We start from the raw sequence: 19,819 nt of genomic DNA, 5'->3' as shown, positions 1-19,819 counted from the left end.
CTTTCCTTTCCACCTAACAAGCTGCTAATAAAGGACAATTGATGCATGTAGAGCGTTGTTCTCTAGACTCGACTAACGGAACGGTATTCAGATGAAAGGGAAAACATCATGTCTCCTGGAACAGCGTTTCAATTGGAAATTAATTGCAATAGGATTGGAAATCTGTTCGCAATAATTAGAGATTTCATCTCTAGAGAACCGCAACATCTCCAGTCAAGAGGCGAGCCACGCGTCACTGAAACTCTCACACTTCTTGAGGAGTCTGAAACTCTTTATCAAGTGTTTGTTTGGGTTCATCGTAAATCTATTATGCTTTTATTATGATATATAAAGACCAGTATCTGCCCTATTAAACGGAAGAAATCTGGCACGCAGACTGGGATTTAACCCTGCTGAAAATCCTGCATAAACCAGTATGGTCCAGGCTTGTTAAGACTACACTAGTCCTGGTTTAACTGTGGACCAGTATAGTCATGTTGGCGTAGCTCACCACTCCAACTTCCCATGCTGGAGATGAGCTGCAACTCACGCTGGTCTCTGAAGTAAAACATATATCTGCTGGTAACCAGAAGTAGCCAGAAATCATTATGGCATAGGTCTCAAACTCAATTCCTGGAGGGCCGCCGCTCTGCACAGTTTTGCTCCAACTCTGATTAAACACAGCTGATCGCGCTAATGAAGGTGTTCGTGATTCATTTGAGCACCTTGATTATTTGGACCAGCTGTGTTCGATAGGGTTGGAGCAAAACTGTGCAGAGCTGCGGCCCTCCAGGAATCCAGTTTGAGACCTATGCATTATGGTAAGCAGTAATGCAGGACTTTTCAGCAGGGAACCCTCACCATGATGCAGATCAAATCCCCCTATCTGTAGTTTAGGCTGCGTCCACACGGCAATGACTGTGTTTTTGTCTTTTGCAGATTCTAAAAGTTTTGCATTCTCACACATAAACATCTGCGTCCAAATGAAAACAGTAAAGCTGCTTTAAATGGTGTGATACTTATCCCACACCTATAGGTGGCGCTGTAAAGACACACACATGCATGTGCATGAAGTCCTTCGGAGTTTATACAAACACAAGATGATGCCTAATGCATGTATATCTAAAATTTCTGAGCCGTGTAACTGTTAGTGCATCTCTGCTGGTCGTCTAGTCCAGGGGTGTCCAAACTCAGTCCTGGATGGCCGGTGTCCTGCAGATTTTAGCTTCAACTTTCCTTAACACACCTGCACTGATGTTTCTAGAAAGCCTAGCTTGATTTGCTAGCCAAGGTGTGTCTGATTGGGGTTGAAACTAAACTTTGCAGGACACCGGCCCTCCAAAACCGAGTTAGGACACCCCTAGTCTACTCGATACCGCATTATCAAGGTTTATTGTAATATTGGCGATGAATGTAGCTCTGTAAGCTGCCGTTTTGTGTTCCTGGCTGCAAGATTCTGACTAGTCACATGTTACAGTCACGTTCATTTGTAAAAAGTTTAATTTTGCTTATCAACATGGCTATAGGAGGAGTGGTGTTTGGAGATGGTTTGCTGTGTGGACGAGGCCTTACGTTACTCTTAATTAGCTTTCTCCTGTGTCTCTGATTAGGGTTGGAGTCTCAGTCTGCAGATCAGTGGCCCAGAATGTAGTCTTCATCTTTACTATAGTCATCTACTTCATTGTTTCCCGGCCCTGTTCTTGGTTGCACTCCAGCAGCACATTTCAGACATTTCCCCTCATCTGCCCTACTGAAAAAAACAGCTTAAACCAGCGCTGGCTGGTTTTAGCTGGTTGACCAGGCTGGTTTTAAAGGGGTTTTGGCCACGTCCAGGCTGTTTTCCAACCATTTCCAGCCTGGTCTCAGCTGGTCAGGCTAGGAGATGACCAACTAAAACCAGCTTGACCAGCCTAGCCAGACTGGGAGTCCAGCCAAAACCAGCTATGTCCAGTTTAAACCAGGCTGGTCAAGCTGGTTTTAGCTGGTCATTTCCCAGCCTGACCAGCTGAGACCAGGCTGGAAACCAGCCTGGAAGTGGCCAAAACCCCTCTAAAACCAGGCTGGTCAGCCAGCTAAAACCAGCCAACAAGCCTAGGCTGGTTTAAGCTTTTTTTTAGCAGGGTGAACCAACAAAAAGAAAAAGCTAGTGTGGAAACATACCCTATCGGTGTACCTCAAGATTCTGGATGCTCTGTCTCAATCAAAAGTAAACGAGAATCTTGCAAGACAGTTCCGATCATCGCAAACTCGAGTGATTTGTTGTCCTCAGATGGACTCACTGTAGCAGGACTGATAGAAAGCGCTGAACACTGACTCCCAGAAGCTGCGTAAAGCTGCCAGAGTGTGTGTGCATTACACATCAGACGCTGCTGTCTGAGACTGACAGTATGTAAGCAGTAACACTGACATTGGTTCAGTAATTCTGGACTCTTGAATCTTCTTCCACCCTTCTGCTGTCCCATAAACCCTTGTGTGAGGAGCTGGCAAATAGTACCCCTTCTCTCTCTCCCACGTCTTCTCTCCCTCTTGTCTCTCTATCTCCCCCCTCTCCCTGTCTCTTTCCCTGTGTCTCAGAGACTCCTGCTTTTAATAGCGCTGTAGATTTCCTGTTAACTGACTCCTCTACTCCTCCCTTCTCTTCCTCGTCTCCTTTCCTTGTTCTTCATCTCTCTCCAATCCCCCAGAGTTTCCCTGTGGAATGAGCAGTGTGCTTGTTTGCATGACAGATTCAGGAATGCCCCCCCCCCATGCCCCATTTACATCGAGGGTTTATCTTTTGTTCGTCTATTCATTTGTTTAATTTCCATTTTGACTGGGTTTCAGATTCACCCCTCACATCGTCCACCCATTTGTTTATTCGAGGTTGTTTTCGCTGACACGTGCGTCCACTTTTTGAATGGCAGCCGCAGGCAGTCACAGCTGGTCTCTACTTGTTGTTAGTTTGCCGGCGGTCCTGTGATGGGGCTCGCCGCTGTGTGTGATGTGGCAATGTGATTGGGCACATTTCTTCACATCAACTGGAAGAGAACGCAGCATCGAAGTTGTACAAACACACGCAACTCCTGCATGCTGTGGCCCTCCAGTTCCCCCGTGTGCTGCCGTCTGTCTGTAACGCGTGGGTCACCTGTGCATGGCGTCTGTTTCCATGTCCCAGTCCAAAGGAAGCGAAGCGAAATGTTTGTGTCTTCTACATGTGCAGTAGTTTGGATCCTGCTATATTTCGCTCATTTGAGAAAGGGTGTAATCCACCAAGTGTTTGTTTGATTTGTCTGTTAAATGCTCCCGAATGTACCATCTGCTTGTGTCTGTGTGGGAAGTAACTGGTCCTTGTGTTCTCTTCCAGTGAGACGGGTTCCGCCCCGGTTCTCCATTCCCCCAACGGATAATGAAATCATGCCTGGTGGCAGTGTAAACATCACCTGTGTGGCCGTCGGGTCACCCATGCCCTATGTTAAATGGATGCTGGGGTCAGAGGATTTGACCCCTGAGGATGACATGCCCATTGGGAGAAACGTGCTGGAACTCACTGACGTGCGGCAGTCAGCCAATTACACGTGTGTCGCCATGTCAACGCTGGGCGTTATAGAGGCGGTCGCACAGATTACGGTCAAAGGTGAGAATCTAAGAGACGACTCGATGCTTAGCATTCCATCCGGCACCACACTTCTGTTATTTGATCCGTCTTATCACATTTTGCAGATGAAACCACAAGCTCCTACTGCTGGCACACTTGTTCGCTCAAACAGGCTGACACACTCACAGCTGCTCACACACACACACACACACACACACAAAGCCTTTTGTCTCCAGCAGACATAACAAAATCACATTAGTCATAATATGCCCCAAGAGACAGCACGCAAAGACTAAACATTATCTGTCCTATCGCCAACCTCACCTAATGCGCTCTGAATTAAAGCAATAAATTACAGCCGGTGGAATATTTAAGACATGTACTAAACAAACCGCAGAGTCTCGCTTTTCTCTGGGGCAACTTGGTTTTCTTCTTATCGCTGAGGAGCTGTCAGGACTGTGAGCTCTTTTGCTGTATTACATTAGCAGCAAGCAGTGCTGGAACACACATCTACTGTGTTTTGGCAAGCTGACATTTTAACCTTCGGCTTGTATCCCAGGGGAAGAGCACATGGTCCGTGAATGCTAATGACAAAGCCGAACGACACTGCAGAGCCAACCAATACAAGAGCACAAACTAATCAAAGGCATTCTATTATTTAGTAGAAGAACTGTTTGAGTCTCTAAGACCGCAGTTTAGCCAATTGTTTATGTACTTTGACAGCGACGGAACTGTGTGCAGTATTTATCTACAGCTTGCATCTTTATTAGCCTTTGCAATCCGGACACTGAAAGATTTGCAAGGATACATTTGATTTGGGCGAGGCAGTGGTGCTGTCGCCTCACAGCAAGAAGGTCGCTGGTTCGATCCTCGGCTCAGTTGGCAATTCTGTGTGGAGTTTGCATGTTCTCCCTGCCTTCGTGTGAGTTTCCTCCAGGTGCTCCGGGTTTCCCCCACAGTCCAAACACATGCGGTACAGGTGAATTGGGTAGGCTAAATTGTCCGTAGTGGATGAGTGTGTGAATGTGTGTGTGGATGTTTCCCAGAGATGGGTTGCGGCTGGAAGGGCATCCGCTGCGTAAAAACTTCCTAAATAAGTTGGCGGTTCATTCCGCTGTGGTGACCCCAGATTAATAAAGGGACTAAGCCGACAAGAAAATGAATGAATGAATGAGTGAATGAACATTTGATTTGTACATTGTTATGTTTCTATACACACTTCAGGGCTTGAAGACCTTCGAAGACCTGCATCCCAGTGAATACTGACTACCTTTAGTAAATATAAAATAGAAACACACCATTCGGTCTCCAGTGATCACTAGCACTTAATCACAGTGGATTTTCCTTGTTCCACATAATTGAAATCCACTAATTCCCTTTTTATTTTGCTCCAGCTTTACCGAAGCCACCAGGTGTTCCCCAGGTAACCGAACGCACGGCAACAAGCATCACGCTCACATGGGATTCTGGAAATCCCGAACCTGTTTCGTACTACATCATCCAGCACAAGCCCAAAAACTCTGAGGACTCTTTTAAAGAGATTGATGGAGTTGCTACCACTCGATACAGCGTGGGCGGGCTGAGTCCTTACTCTGACTACCAATTTAGAGTAGTCGCCGTAAATAACATTGGACGCGGGCCTCCCAGCGAAGACATTGAGGCCAAAACTGCGGAGCAAGCGCCAAGTACCGCCCCACGACAAGTCCGAGGGCGCATGCTAAGTGCCACTACTGCTATCATACACTGGGACGAACCCGAGGAGGCCAACGGCCAGATTACAGGCTACAGGGTTTACTACACCACCGATCCCAGCCAGCACGTCAACCAATGGGAGAAACAGATTGTAAGGACCTCCAATTTTCTCACCATTCCCGGTCTGACGCCCAATAAGACTTACTACATCAAGGTCCTGGCCTTCACCTCTGTAGGGGACGGACCGCTCTCATCAGATCTGCAGATCATAGCCAAAACTGGAGGTGGGTTCGGGGAATCAGAGCATTTTTCAAAATAAAACATTTGGAGTGTTTGTCATTTATGCTCTTGTGATGTTTTGTAGTGCCCTCTCAACCAACCGATTTCAAGGGTGAAGCCAAATCCGAGACAAGCATTTTGCTATCGTGGAACCCCCCAACTCAGACAGGCCAGGACAATCAGATCATCGGATATGAGCTTCTCTATAAGAAAGGAGATGACAAAGAGGAGGTATGAACGCCGTCAGTCTTCAAGAGCTGTCTGAACTGAGTCTGTATTTTGGTTTTTAACTTTCATTTTGTTTTGTTTTTTTCTAGAAACGTGTTAGCTTTGAGCCCACCACGACCTATTTACTCAAAGAGCTGAAGCCATTCACTACCTACATGTTTCAGCTGGCTGCTCGCAGCAAACACGGCATCGGCGCGTACACCAACGAGATCTCGGCCGAAACGCCTCAGACACGTAGGTCTCCTTCTGTCCTTACTGTGTCTGTCCTCGACATGCGCAAGAGCAAGACAGTATCAGGACTCGCTCAAGCTGAAATCCTCCACTTCTCAGCAGCGCTTGCTAATGTGGCTCTGGAGGAGTTTGAGCAGTGGTTTACACTGGGAGATTTTCGGAGAGAGGTGGAGGTGTTTCAGTTGAGAGTTGAAGGCGATGTTAGTGCACATCTTGTTTGAGTGAAAGTCATGCTGTAGTCAAATGACAAGGTCGCTTTGTTGAGTTTGCTGTCAAATATTAGCCAGCTGCAAGATGAGAGTGAATTATTCATTGGCTGCAGTCGTACAGCTTCCGGCTGCCTCGTTGTTTGACTCCAGCTCTAGTGTTCAACACTTGCATTTGAAAGATTTACAGAAATTGGAAAGGTTCTTTCACCTGGAGCCTTGTTGTAAGCTCAAATGCAATGATATGTAGCTAAAAAGAGAACCGCATTCGCAAAGGACTTCAGGTTTATTCTCCATTTGTTCAAGTTGAGCTGTAACCAAAGCTGTAGATCAACCCCCCTTACATTAATCGTGCACGATTTGATGCATAATTAATGCTTCAAATACAATCTGAATAACTCTGAGGTCCTTTGAGAACATGCCAGGTAAGTATCTCAGAGAGAGGGAGAGTGTTTGCATGTCCGAGTCTAGAAACGTCAGTCATGAACTCTTGGATCAACCAGGCTTTTACCTCAAACCAACAGGCCTCGGAAAGGTTGGTGAGCAATGCATTTCCTTTATTGAGCTTTACATCAACCTTTGAAATTTTGGATTGATGGTAACTGCTTGGAGGAAACAGGGCCCGATTTAAACACAGCTCACTTACTGTAGATATTTCACGTGCTCGGAGAAGTATGATGAGAGAAAATGAAACCCGAGCCCTGAATTGTAGGATTTATTTAGAAACACAATGACTTATGTAGAGTTACGAAGGTAGGTTGTTTACCTGTAGGGTCTGCACCAGTCCCACCCCGCACAGTTTATCAGTTTGTTTGATCTTTTCTACCTCCTTTATAAGATGTGTGTGACATGTCTGCCCTTTTTGTTCTTGTTTTCTAAGCTTCATTTAAGTTTATGTTCATGTCATCATTTTGTTTGGTTAACCGTAGTCCCTGTGGTTCATCCTCATTTGATGTCATTTTATGTTTCTTTTTTTTTTGTGTGTGTGTTTTTGTTTGTCCATCAACATCATCTCCATCTCCACCACAAAAACAAAAAAATCCTCTTACCCCGTGAACCTCACCCGGATCCAACCAACCACTCGATTCCAATTCAATGACAATTCTGCTCCTCCCACCACCCACTGATCCTCCAATCAGAGCCCTCAGCCCCGCCCCAGGAAGTCAAGTGCACTAGTCACAGTTCTACCAGCATTCTGGTAAGTTGGAAACCGCCCCCTGTTGAGCTTCAGAACGGAATCATGACCAAATACACCATCCAATATGCTGCGACCGAAGGAGACGATACCTCCATGCGACAAGTGTCAGACATACCGCCGGAAAAGTACCACTATCTCTTGGAGAACCTGGAGAAATGGACGGAATACAGAGTGACCGTGAACGCCCACACAGAAGCAGGAGAAGGCCCTGAGAGTTTACCTCAGCTAATTCGTACGGAGGAGGATGGTATGTCTTACCCACACGCCACTGTGTCCCAATGCTAATGTCTTTATCCCTAATACACCCCGCTTCTGCCAGACTTCTCAAGGCACCCTAGCACCCCTCGCCCCCTGTGTCTATACTAACTCTACTAACCAGGATTTTTTGTGACCTTTCATCAAGCCAACGCTAATTTGGGAAGAAATTTTCTGAAAAACGTTTTTTACTTGGCGACGTTCTTCTGACCACCTTAAAGTTCCAACAATCCCAAATGTCTTGCTGTTTTTGTCCCGCTTCGTTTTCTTATTAAGATAAATGAAATGACTTTTTTAATGGAGTGAAACTCATTTTTACACGGGCATAAAGACACCTAAATCCACTGTGAATCTGAAAATGGGGCTTTTTATTTTTTTCTTCAAACGTCCCCCACTAATGACCTTTTTCTAAAAACTTTTTCCATTTGTTTTTTCTTTTGGTCTTCACTCGATCATAGCCAAAGTCCTTCCGAGTGCTTCACACCGCTGAAACACTCCTCTTGGCTTATTTTTGCTTGTTATTTTGATTCCATGTTTTGACTCCACTAAATCCATTTTTCAGAGATTGTAAATGAGGTCCGCTGCGTGACCTGTTTTTGGGGATTGTTTTTGTTTTTTGTTTTTTCTCTTTTTGTTTTTGACTTCCCATTGTTGAGATATTAGTGTTATCCAATACTTGTTAATGCTATATTCCCGTTTTGTAGCTTTTTGTCTGCTTCGCCGCTTTCTCAGGGGAGATGTCCGCTCGGACCCTGAAGTGTCCTCTTTAAGCATGACCCTTTTTGTCTTTTATCCTATAATTCTCTCAGTGCCCAGTGGCCCTCCTCGTAAAGTCGAGGTGGAGGCTGTCAACTCCACGTCTGTTAAAGTGCTGTGGCGGTCGCCGGTGCCGAGCCGACAGCACGGACAGATCCGCGGCTACCAGGTGCACTATGTCAGGATGGTTAATGGAGAACCCGTCGGGCACCCGGTCATCAAGGATATCCTGATGGATGATGCTCAGGTAAGCACCAACACACTCCTCAAGTCAATCTGTACAAGCTTTGACCAGTTCTGTGGCTCTGGCACAGTTCATCCAGACAGCTGCCAACTACTTTGATTTGGTTCGTGTCAAGAAAACATGACCTCGGGAGCACAGATGTGCACAGCATAGCGAGCTGCTCACCTAGAAAGGCTAATTTGACAATCCCATAATGCATTTTTAAATGGGCATTGGAAATTAAGAGAACGGTCACTTTATTTTAAGGTTCTAGACTCATTATTATCAAAGCATTAACTATGAATTTTGCTGCTTATTAAAAGGTGAAAAATAGCCCATTATTTACTCACCCTCAGGGTAATTCTTGAAACTAATCCAGGGTGTTTCTCCTCAACAGTCTAAAACCTGTATATAAATCAACCCGGGCTCATTCTGGAAACGTAGCCCCGCGGACGTTTCTGGAGACCGTGAATCTTTTTCGTGAATCCGGGAGAGGCGCTGTGCGCGCTTTTTCGAGTCTTGAACGCCTCTTGCGAGCGCAAGCCCATGCGGTTCTCGTATAAAATGCCGCCGGAGGCCACTGTTGAGCGACCGTCTGTCCAATTGACCGACTGGCTGAATGACTGAATGATGGACTGGGCGGCACACCGGCCAATCAGCCGACCCGGCCCCCCTTCTCCTTTTCCTTCTTCCCTAAACCCAAGCGCTGAGTTACGAAAGCCGTACAGAAAACGGAAAGCCCTCGTCTGATTTTGACCGCATGTTTAGATTTCACCGCGTTCTCGCCCCGTTATGAACTCGTTTGCTTTATTTTTTGGATTCTGTTTTTTGTCTTACCTGATTTCTGGAACCGCTCTTCCCCGGGCTCGAATCCGGTCGTCCAACCCAGCCGGCTCCTCCTCCGGGCCTCCGCTCTGTCGAAGTAACAGACGAAGCTAACTGGACAAACTAATTGTGGCTGGAAAGCCCTCCACACAGAGAAGGTGAGCCGTCAGCCCAGCCGTGAACACGAAGAGGAGCAGCTTCACACCGCCCCGCAGCGTTCGCTTGAAAAAACTAAATGCGGCCATACGCACCTCCAGCCACGTAAATTGCAGTTTACAGAAACGTCCGCGGGGCTACGTTTTCAGAATGAGCTTGAGTTTATTTATATGTATATGTATATGAATATGTATGTATATATATGAGCAATATCACACTCGTAGCAGTGCGATATGGCTGTATATCGGTACTGGTGGGAGGCGTGCATTGGCTTGAGGCTGTAGTGTGAGTGCCTTAGTGCCCCACCATTGCTGATATACAGCCATATCCCAGTTTGACAGCATAATCGTGTGCATAAAAAAGACAATCGAACACAGGAGTCTAAAAAACTCTGAGGAACTACTTTCTTCCGACTGTTCCTACACTTCTGCAGCTGACGGTCTACTTCAGTAACATCACTGTAAAGCTAGTATTTGAATGATTCTCTAGCGTAATGTCTAAAGTGATGACAGAATAGGTCATTTTTGCTCACATTTTAAGATTTTTAGGCTGAACAGCATGAAATGCCATCAGTCTACAGATATTTACCAGTGTTTCACAATAATTAACCCTGAACAAGCCAAAGCAAAGCTTTCTGTTGTATAAATACAGCACTACAAAATACAAAGGAGCGAGTGTCACCTACCTGATCTATGCTGATTTGTTCAGCTGTAGTCTAGAAACTTACGCTGAGAAAATCATGTTTTTTTCCCGTAAGTGTTTATTATGTGGTCTTTGTCGCCATCTTGTGGCGGAACGTCAAGACAGTCTGCTCAGACAGGCTGATGGCGGCCGATGCACTGAATCCGATGCTCTGATATTATAAATATTTAAAATAGGCACTAATCCTTATAAATAAACTGCAGAGTTGCTATCTAAACAACTACACTCTTGCCTAAAAGTACATGATGTTGTCCAACAGCAGCAATATTTGTCAAACTGTAGAGCAGGGATCACCAAACTTGTTCCTGGAGTGCTGGTGTCCTGCAGATTGTAGCTCCAACCCTAATCAAACACACCTGAACAAGCTAATCAAGGTCTAACTAGGTATACTTGAAACATCCAGGCAGGTGTGTTGAGGCAAGATGGAGCTAAACCCTGCAGGGACACCGACTCTCCAGGACCAGGACTGCTGACCCCTGCTGTAGAGTGTCCTCTGCTTGTTGCTGTATGTGGGCGGAGTAATACACAAGGGTGAAGAGGCTGCACCAGTGCTGTTATTTGCAGAGTATTGCACCGCTATCAGTTCAAGATAGTACTGACTGATTGATTAAGAGGTGCACATTTGATGTTGGGAACAAACCACACAAACACCTTCATGGATAAGGACATCTAAACCAGAAATGAATGAAATATGAATGTATTTTGCTGATGTGTGTATCAGCACACGGCTAGTCATTGTGCAAACACATGCAACTGAGGCTCTGGATGAAGACTCTTAATGTATTCCTGTGCACAGTTTCATAAATCCTCTGTTCACATGTGTCTTTGTCCTGGACATGGAGGCTTTCCCTAGTCATGAATTGTGCATGTGAGGATAATGATGAGCGCTCATGACTTACAGACGCAGCACAGATCTGCTCTCTGCTTGAGTATATGTGACTCCAGTTCAGCCTGAAGGATTTCACAGCACACATCTGAAGCTGATCCGGGCTGCGTTTCCCAAACAGTGACGTAACTCACGGTGCTATGTTGTGATATATATATAACGTTATCGGGATATGCGATGGCGTGTATCATCATATGACGGTTTTGTTGGTAATTCGTAATATCTTGCGATGTTTTTGGGAAACACAGCCCTGATCGTCACAATACTCTTGAATCATGAATCATTGACCACCGCAGCGTTACTGAGCTTCTCTTCTTCTCTTCTCTCTCTCTCTCTGTGTGTGTGTGTGTGTGTGTGTGTGTGTGTGTGTGTGTGTGTGTGTGTGTGTGTGTGTGTGTGTGTGATCTCCGTCAGTGGGAATATGATGATTCAGCTGAACATGTGAGTACATCACAGAAAGCACTTGCATGACTTTCTGCACATTTACTGGACTATATTCCACATTTGTAAATCTACACGACCTCTTCGGGCTGCTTAAAGACATTTAATAGTCATTTTATATTAATAACCATCTGAAGATGACTCAAAAAATATAAATAATGTTTTATATAAATATAAAATAATGTTTGGTCATATGAATGTTTTATCAGAGAAGTCATGATTTATGCAGCGCAGTCATGCTGACTTTGGTGATTAATTCATGTCATTTATGATTTCCTATGATCTGCTCAAACTCCACGAGGAGAATAATGTGATGCAGACCTGTGAACAGTATGAAGAAAGCATGCAAATGATACTGAATGCTTATTAATTAGCCACTAATTCAACAATATATATAAAATAATAGTGTGTATTTCTGAGATCAGGTTAGATTTGTCAACATTAGGGCTTTAAAAATTATCCTCTAAAGTGCATAATGTCCATTATAACTGGATTTACTCGAGTTTAGCATGCAGTTTACAACAAAAGTATGCGCCCTTTTGTGAAATCCTCCAAGTTCTGTTTAAAAGAGAAATACATCTTTTTGACAGTATTTGCTATCATATTTTTTTCTGCTGGAGAAAGTCTGAATTTTAGCTTGGCATGGAAAAAAATATATATAATTTACAAAAATGTACATGCTGCTAAAATCAATATTAAATTTTTTTTCCTGATTGGCTACATAAGAAACCACCAAAGACTTGACTTATTAACCTAACTTATCCAGTTAACCTAATTAAGCTGCAGTCAGCGGCCACTTTATTAGGTACACCTGTCTAACTGCTTGTTAGCGCAGATTTCTAATCAGCCAATCACATGGCAGCAGCTCACTGCATTTCGGCATGTAGACATGGTCAAGAGGATCTGCTGCAGGTCAAAGCGAGCATCAGAATGGGGAAGAAAGGGGATATAGGAGACTTTGAACGTGGCATGGTTGTTGCTGCCAGACGGGCTGCTCTGAGTATTTCAGAAACTGCTGATCTACTGGGATTTTCACGCACAACCATCTCTAGGGTTTACAGAGAATGCTCCGACAAAGAGGAAATATCCAGTGAGCGGCAGTTCTGCGGGCGCAAATGCCTTGTTGATGAGGCCAGAGGTCAGAGGAGAATGGCCAGACTGGTTCCAGCTGATAGATGATCTGATGATGAACTGATCCCTTTATGAGCACAGTGTCTCCATCTTCTGATGGCAGCAGGATAACGCAGCATGTCATAAAGCTCAATCATCTCAGACTGCTTTCTTGAACATGACGATGAGTTCACTGTACTCAAATGGCCTCCACAGTCACCAGAGCTCAATCCAATAGAGCAGCTTTGGGATGTGGTGGAACGGGAGATTGGCATCATGGATGTGCAGCCGACAAATCTGCAGCAACTGTGTGATGCTATCATGACAATATGGAGCAAAATCTCTGAGGAATATTTCCAGTAGCTTGTTGAATCTCTGACACCGAAGATTAAGGCAGTTCTGAAGGCAAAAGGTGGTCCAACCCGGTACTAGTGAAGGTGTACCTAATAAAGTGGCCGGTGAGTGTAGTTAAGCCTTTGAATAGCATCATATGCTGAATACTAGTGTCTTGCAAAATATCATGTACCGTCATCATGACAAAAGACAAATACATCAGTAGAAATTAGTTATTAAATGTAATGTGTTGAAAAAATACAACTTGGAGATATTTGAAGAACAATATTATTTCTTATCTTCAGTTGTATGGAATAAAACCCAGCTGTTGTCTTTACACATCCATTTTGTCATGTTCATCCTGCTGTGTTATTCCGAGTCGTCAGCTCAGTCTGTGTGGCTTCTCGAATGTCATGACTTGACTATTCTCCACTCTTTACCTTTATTTTCTCCAGGAGCTGGTTCTGTCAGACTTGCATGCTGAGACCACGTATTCGGTCACGGTTGCGGCGTACACGACTAAAGGCGATGGGGCGCGCAGCAAACCCAAGCTGGTCACCACCACCGGAGCCGGTAGGTCAACGCTGTGTGTGTGTCTGCGGCACATTTCTCTCTCTCCGCTGACTCTCGTAGCCATAATTGCCCTCGCGGTGATGACGGCCATTGTAATTCCACTCACCTACAGCTCCGACTTTGAAATGCTCACAGGGGTTAAAGAAATAATGGAAAAATCTGTCAGCAAAATGGCAAAATAGACTTTTATTTCTGAAAAGAAAAGAATACTACACACCGTCTCGATTATCACTGAAAGGCTCCAAACGCTCATAAGTACAGCCGCTTTTCTGTTGTACCTCTAATTGTGCTGTTATTCAGCTCTCTGAAAGGCCTTTTATTTCACGTCTGTCCTCGAGTGCTCGCCTGTGAAAAGCCTGCGCCGTATCACTGTTGATTTCTTATTTGATATTGTATCGTTTCAAATCGTCAAACTCCACTGGAGGATCAACACAGGTGCAGTATCAGGTGGAGCTGCGCTGGTGTGTACTTGTTGTTGTGGTATTTGATAAGGATGCACTGATCTCCAATCCGACCAAAAACCTAAACTCAACTACTAATTAATGATGAACGAGCTAATTCTGAGCAGTTCATTGAGCTAACAGACTTTGCTAATGGTTTGTTAATAGTGTGAGTTGTGACTTACCTTTTTTTGTTAATATCATTAGTATAATAAAGTAACAGTAACACCAAAACTTGCAATAGTTTTAACACAAGATTATCCAGCTTCAATGTAGAGTCCAAATTAATCGCCTCTTGTGAAATTTTAATTATTTAAAAAAAATATTTTATGTAAGCGTTGCTTAATTGAGGCTTTTTAAACACATTTATAATTTTTTTTTTACAAATTTTAACATTTTTAATAGTTTAAGTAACTAATTTCTTCTGATTTGTTTTGTCTTTGCCATGGAGACTTCATACAATATTAATTAGATATTTTTCCAGATACTAGTATTTAGCTTAAAGTGCAATTTAAACAGTTAACTAGGTTAATTATGCAAGTTATTGGATAACAATTATTTGTTCTGTAGACAATTAAAACATAATGGTTTTTGTTGTAGTAGTAATGACAATGTGTTTGTTTTTGTTTTTGTTTTTTAAGTAAGGGTTAGCAGAAAACCAAATGTAGTCAAAGACATTTTTCATGTATTTTGTAATCAGTAACTCACGAGCAATCCACCCTAAATCATCCTCGATTTGTTGTCTTCAGCTCCGGAAAAATGTAATTCAAGTGTAATCTAAAAAGTAGTCAGATTATGTTAGCATGAAAGTGCAATCTAAGACATTTTCTCACCAGTAACGCATGAATCATCCACCTTAAATCTTGCTCTGTTTACCTTTTTTTTTTTTTAAGTAATCCAGGGTACTCAGCATGTAATATATTAGTATATAGTAAGTAATCTCTCAGTAATGACTCAGTAATTCTTACTAAAATGTGCTCTATTTGTGGTCTGCAGTTCCAAAAAGTAATCCAAATGTAATCCAAAAGTAATCCGATTATCTGTAACTGATGCGTAATCCACCTTAAATCATAGTCCATATTTGGTCCGCAGTTCCAGAAAAAGATCATCCAAAAGTAGTCAGGTTATGTTAGCATGAAAGCGCAATCTAAGACATTTTCTCACCAGTAACTCATGTATAATCCACCTTAAATCTTGCTTTGTTTGCAGTTTTTTTTTTAAGTAATCTAAAATGTAATCCACAGGTACTCAGATTATATTAGCATGTAATATATTAGCTATGTATAACGAGTATCAGTATCGACTCTGTAATCTTTCTTTAAATGTGCTCTATTTGTGATCTGCAGTTCCAAAAAGGAATCAAAATGTAATCCAAAAGTAATCGGATTATCAGTTACTCATGAGTACTCCACTTTAAAAAAAAGTAGTCGGATTATGTTAGCATAAATATGCAATCTAAGATGTTTTTTCACCAGTAACGCATGGATAACTCTCCTTAATCTTTTTTATTTGTGGTGTGCAGTTTACAAAAAAGTAATCCAAATGTAATCCAAAAGTACTCAGATTATATTAAAATGAATGTGTAATCAGTAACTCAACAGTAATCCACCCAAAATGTGCTCTATTTGTGGTGTGCAGTTCTAAAATAGTAATCCAAATGTAATCCAAAAGTACTCAGACTATCAGTAACTCATGACTAACCCACTTTAAATCACAGCCCATTTGTGGTCAGCAGGTCCAGAGAAAAAGTAATCCAAAAGTATAGTCAGATTATGTCAGCATAAATGTGCAATCTAAGACGATTTCTCACATGTAACTTATAAGTAATCCACCTTAAATCATAGTCTATTTGTGGTCCACAGTTCCAGAAAAAAAGTTATCTAAAAGTAGATTCTGGTAGCATGAATGTGCAATCTAAGACATTTCCTCACCAGCAACTCATGAATAATCCACCTTAAATCTTGCTCCGTTCCCAGTTTTTAAAAAAAGTAATCCAAATGTAATCCAAATGTACTCAGAGTACATCAGTATAAATGTGTAATCAGTAACTTAACAGTATCCCACCCTAACATGTGCTCTACATGTGGTCTGCAGTTTTTGAAAAAAAGTAATCCAAAAGTACTTATCAGTAACTCTTGAGTAATCCACTGTAAACCATAGTCCAATTGTAGTCTGCAGTTCCAGAAGTACTCAGATAATGTTAGCATGAATGTGTAATCTCAAACTCATGAGTAATCCACCTTAAAACGTGCTTTATTTGATGTCCGCAGTTCCAAACCAAATGTAATCCAAATGTAATCCAAAAGTAGTCAGATTATGCTAGCGAACATCTCATGAGTAATCCACTCTAACTCATGTTCTGTTTGTGATCCGCAGTTCCCGAAAAGCCTCGTCTGATGGTGAGTCCCACGAACATGGGCACAGCTCTCCTGCAGTGGCACCCGCCGCCCAACACCTTCGGCCCGCTGCAGGGCTACCGGCTGCGCTTCGGCCGCAAGGACGTGGAGCCGCTGACCGTCATCGAGTTCTCTGAGCGGGAAAACCACTACACCACCAAGGAAATCCACAAGGGGGCGTCCTACACCTTCCGCCTCTCCGCCCGAAACAAAGTGGGCTTCGGGGAGGAGACAGTGAAGGAGATCAGCACCCCTGAGGACACGCCGGCTGGGTACCCGCAGGGTATCGTAGCCGAAAGCAGCACCACCACCACCATCCAAGTCAGCTGGCAGCCGGTGGCGCTAGCCGAACGCAATGGAGCCGTGGTCAAATACGCCCTTCAATACAAAGACATCAACAGCCCGCGCAGCCCCTCGGAACTGTTCATCACCGCGCCCGAATCCACCGTCACGCTAGACGGCCTAAAAGCAGACACCACATACGATATTAAAATGTGTGCCTTCACCAGTAAGGGTCCCGGGCCCTACAGTCCCAGCGTCCAGTTCAGAACGCAGCCTGTCAATCAAGGTAGGAGGCTCCAGACAGCCCGTCGGGGCCCCGTTTTGTCTTCAAGATGCGATATTAGCCCTAGCGTAGTATATCAGTTAGTGCCCCTAATGGAGAGTCAGGGTAATGTGTCAGGTAAGCCGCAGATCTGGACTAGTCCTCCAGAGGTAGCCGAGGAACACATGAGCAGGTAAGCTGATGCCGTAGCGCGAACGCTCTGTGTGTCTAATTCATACGACTTTCTTTTAGCAGTGTTCGCAAAAAATTTCCACGTGAGAGCAGCCATGAAGACCTCGGTGCTGCTGACGTGGGAGATTCCCGAAAACTACAACCCCGCGCAGCCCTTCACGGTGAGAAAACCTGACGTCTCTTATGCAGGGTTCGCAATTTGAAGACAATTTGTAGGGTTTTATTGTCAATTTTAAGTTGCCGTACGAAATTAAATATTTGCTTGAGTAATTACGTATTATAAGTCACATACATAGGCTGAATATAGGCAGATTGCTGCTGGGTGGCATCAATGATGCAGAATGCATTACATACACCTAGAATTCTCCTCAACTATGTCATCTGCGCAAGTTCAAAAACTTTAGCTCAAGCTGAAGACACTCGCGTTTGTTTGGTGTAATCAGTAACGTCTGCATCTGCATCAGCAACAACACAGCTGCTTAAACCAAAGCTAAAATCTGTTGCTGTCTTCAAACAACTCTGATTACCTTTGTTTGTTTGATCCACTCAAATGATTTCCTCTTTCGTTTATTGGGTCTCCTTCAACCTCTGCTGGTGTTTCTGCAGATCCTGTATGATAACGGTCAGAGCGTGGAGGTGGACGGGAAGCTGACGCAGAAGCTGATTGTTAACCTGCAGCCGGAGACGCAGTACTCATTCCTGCTCACCAACCGCGGGAACAGCGCCGGCGGTCTGCAGCACCGCGTCTCCACCATGACGGCTCCAGATATTCTGCGCACCAAACCCTTCCTGATCAGCAAGACCAATGCAGACGGTATGGTGACGGTGGAGCTGCCCGGCGTCCAGACGGCGGAGAGAGTTCGGTAAGGACGTCTTCACGGGAAAAGATGTTTTTCTGTCTTAGAGTTTGTGTCTCTTTCCTGTCCAACTATCTAAACACTCTTAAATCAAGGAGCCGCTAAAAATACAGAAATATCAATATGGCCACAGATACAGGCATTGGACAATGAAGGTGCACCACTGGCCAGTGTAGTGTTGTAGATTTGATGGGTAAATGTGAGCAGCTGGTGTTCAATCTGCACTGGTCTTCACTCCTGCAGTAGAGTAGGAGGTGGTTGGGTCCCTGGTCTGTTCCAGGTTTCAGGCAACCGCTGTGATTGGATATGGGTGTTATAAATTACGGGAGTTTTCTGGAAGACAGAACAAAATGAGAGATGGATCTGAAATACGGGAGACTACCTGGAAAAAGTGTTGGCAGGTATGGTGATGATCCAGAGTAATGTCAGCACACCACCAATAAGAGGAACCACACTGTACGCCAGATGAAGCTGTCTGAAAGAGGTGTCCGGCTGATAACCACAGCAACCTAACTCACAGCAGAATGAAATGTGCCGCTCGACTCTCCTGTTTCCAGCAGAACTGTTGGTCTGGAGCTCCACTGGGACAATATACATGGTCGGCTGCTAGAGCCAAAGCTTTGCTCACACATGCCAAGGTCAAACACTGGTTTCAATGGTGCCAGCAGCCAAATCTTGGGCTATGGACAATGTCAAAGATGTTTAGTTCTCTGATGTGTCCATCTCCACCGTCTTTCCCACATCTGGGAGAGTTAAGGTGTGGAGAAGCCCCAAAGAAGCGCCCCACCTACATCACTGATGCCCAGAGTGAAACATAGGGGGCACGATGGCAATCGCTCAATACCATGGCACTCCTTAGCTCCAGTACTTGTACTAGATGTGCACTGGGTCCCTGCCAAGGTCTACCCAACCATTCTGGAGAACCATGTGACCCAATAGGTCAAACATTGTGTCCTGAAGCTGTTGGTGTCTATCAGGATGATAATGCAGCAGGACTGGAGACAGAGTGGTCAGATGAACATGACAGTGAAGTTGAACATCTCCCATGGCCTGCACAGTACCAATACTAAATATTATTGAGTACTTTGGGGTGTTTTAGGAGGAGTGAGTCAGGAAAGGGTTTCCTCCAGAAGCATCACATAGTGACCTGAACACTATTCTGACGAAGAGCGGCTCAGAGACTGCTGTACAGGCTCATGTCTGTCCTTCCCAACATTATCTGTTGCTGTATTGGCTGCAAATAGAGGGCCTACACCATACTAATGAATCATTGGTCTAAAACTAGGCACTGTTTCATTGTTCAACCCCTGTATATTGCGTATCTCTATTTTTAATGTATTAATTATACATTGTACTGCTCTTAAATCCAATATATGTCTGTAATAGTGGTCTTGAAAGGTCTTAAATGTGCCTTGAGGAGGCCGGTGCAGAAAGCCGGAGTGAAGCGAGCAGGTTATTGATGTGTTTACTGAAGGTTTCTCTCTTTCCTCAAACACCTCGTTAATCCACTGTCATCCCGACTGGATTGGAAAGTCCAGATTGATTGGAGCTAATCTTGATGGATGTCAGCCGCTCACACACTCTCTGCTCTCTACCTAGGGCTTACTACATAGTGGTGGTGCCACTGAAGAAACAGCGGCCGGGGAAGTTCATCAAACTGTGGGAGAATCCGGACGAGATGAATCTGGAAGAGGTGAGAGACTTTATCTTATTTTTTAAAATGTATGAGATTTCATGGCGCCA

The 19,819-nt window shown here is 44.1% G+C and overlaps 1 protein-coding gene across 50 annotated transcripts in view; it reads left to right on the top strand.

The window, feature by feature from the left end:
* Positions 1 to 19,819, top strand: part of LOC100330629 (receptor-type tyrosine-protein phosphatase delta) — a 334,931-nt gene that overhangs the window by 262,377 nt on the left and 52,735 nt on the right. For 21 of the 50 annotated variants that reach the window (XM_073907748.1, XM_073907745.1, XM_073907744.1 and 18 more), the window contains 12 exons: positions 3,323 to 3,592; positions 4,948 to 5,529; positions 5,610 to 5,755; positions 5,842 to 5,986; positions 7,329 to 7,634; positions 8,452 to 8,645; positions 11,605 to 11,631; positions 13,530 to 13,647; positions 16,464 to 17,051; positions 17,280 to 17,380; positions 17,826 to 18,082; positions 19,676 to 19,769. In XM_073907748.1, the coding sequence (XP_073763849.1) occupies positions 3,323 to 3,592; positions 4,948 to 5,529; positions 5,610 to 5,755; positions 5,842 to 5,986; positions 7,329 to 7,634; positions 8,452 to 8,645; positions 11,605 to 11,631; positions 13,530 to 13,647; positions 16,464 to 17,051; positions 17,280 to 17,380; positions 17,826 to 18,082; positions 19,676 to 19,769 (2,828 nt within the window). The remainder of the gene's footprint in view (positions 1 to 3,322; positions 3,593 to 4,947; positions 5,530 to 5,609; positions 5,756 to 5,841; positions 5,987 to 7,328; positions 7,635 to 8,451; positions 8,646 to 11,604; positions 11,632 to 13,529; positions 13,648 to 16,463; positions 17,052 to 17,279; positions 17,381 to 17,825; positions 18,083 to 19,675; positions 19,770 to 19,819) is intronic. The other 29 variants (XM_073907765.1, XM_073907761.1, XM_073907751.1 and 26 more) reach the window with 5 other exon arrangements.

Source organism: Danio rerio, chromosome 7 (assembly GCF_049306965.1).
Source record: "Danio rerio strain Tuebingen ecotype United States chromosome 7, GRCz12tu, whole genome shotgun sequence".
In the NCBI taxonomy this organism is placed as follows: domain Eukaryota; kingdom Metazoa; phylum Chordata; class Actinopteri; order Cypriniformes; family Danionidae; genus Danio; species Danio rerio.
The sequence above is the reverse complement of the archived record's forward strand: the minus strand, read 5'-3'. Positions and strand labels throughout refer to the sequence as shown.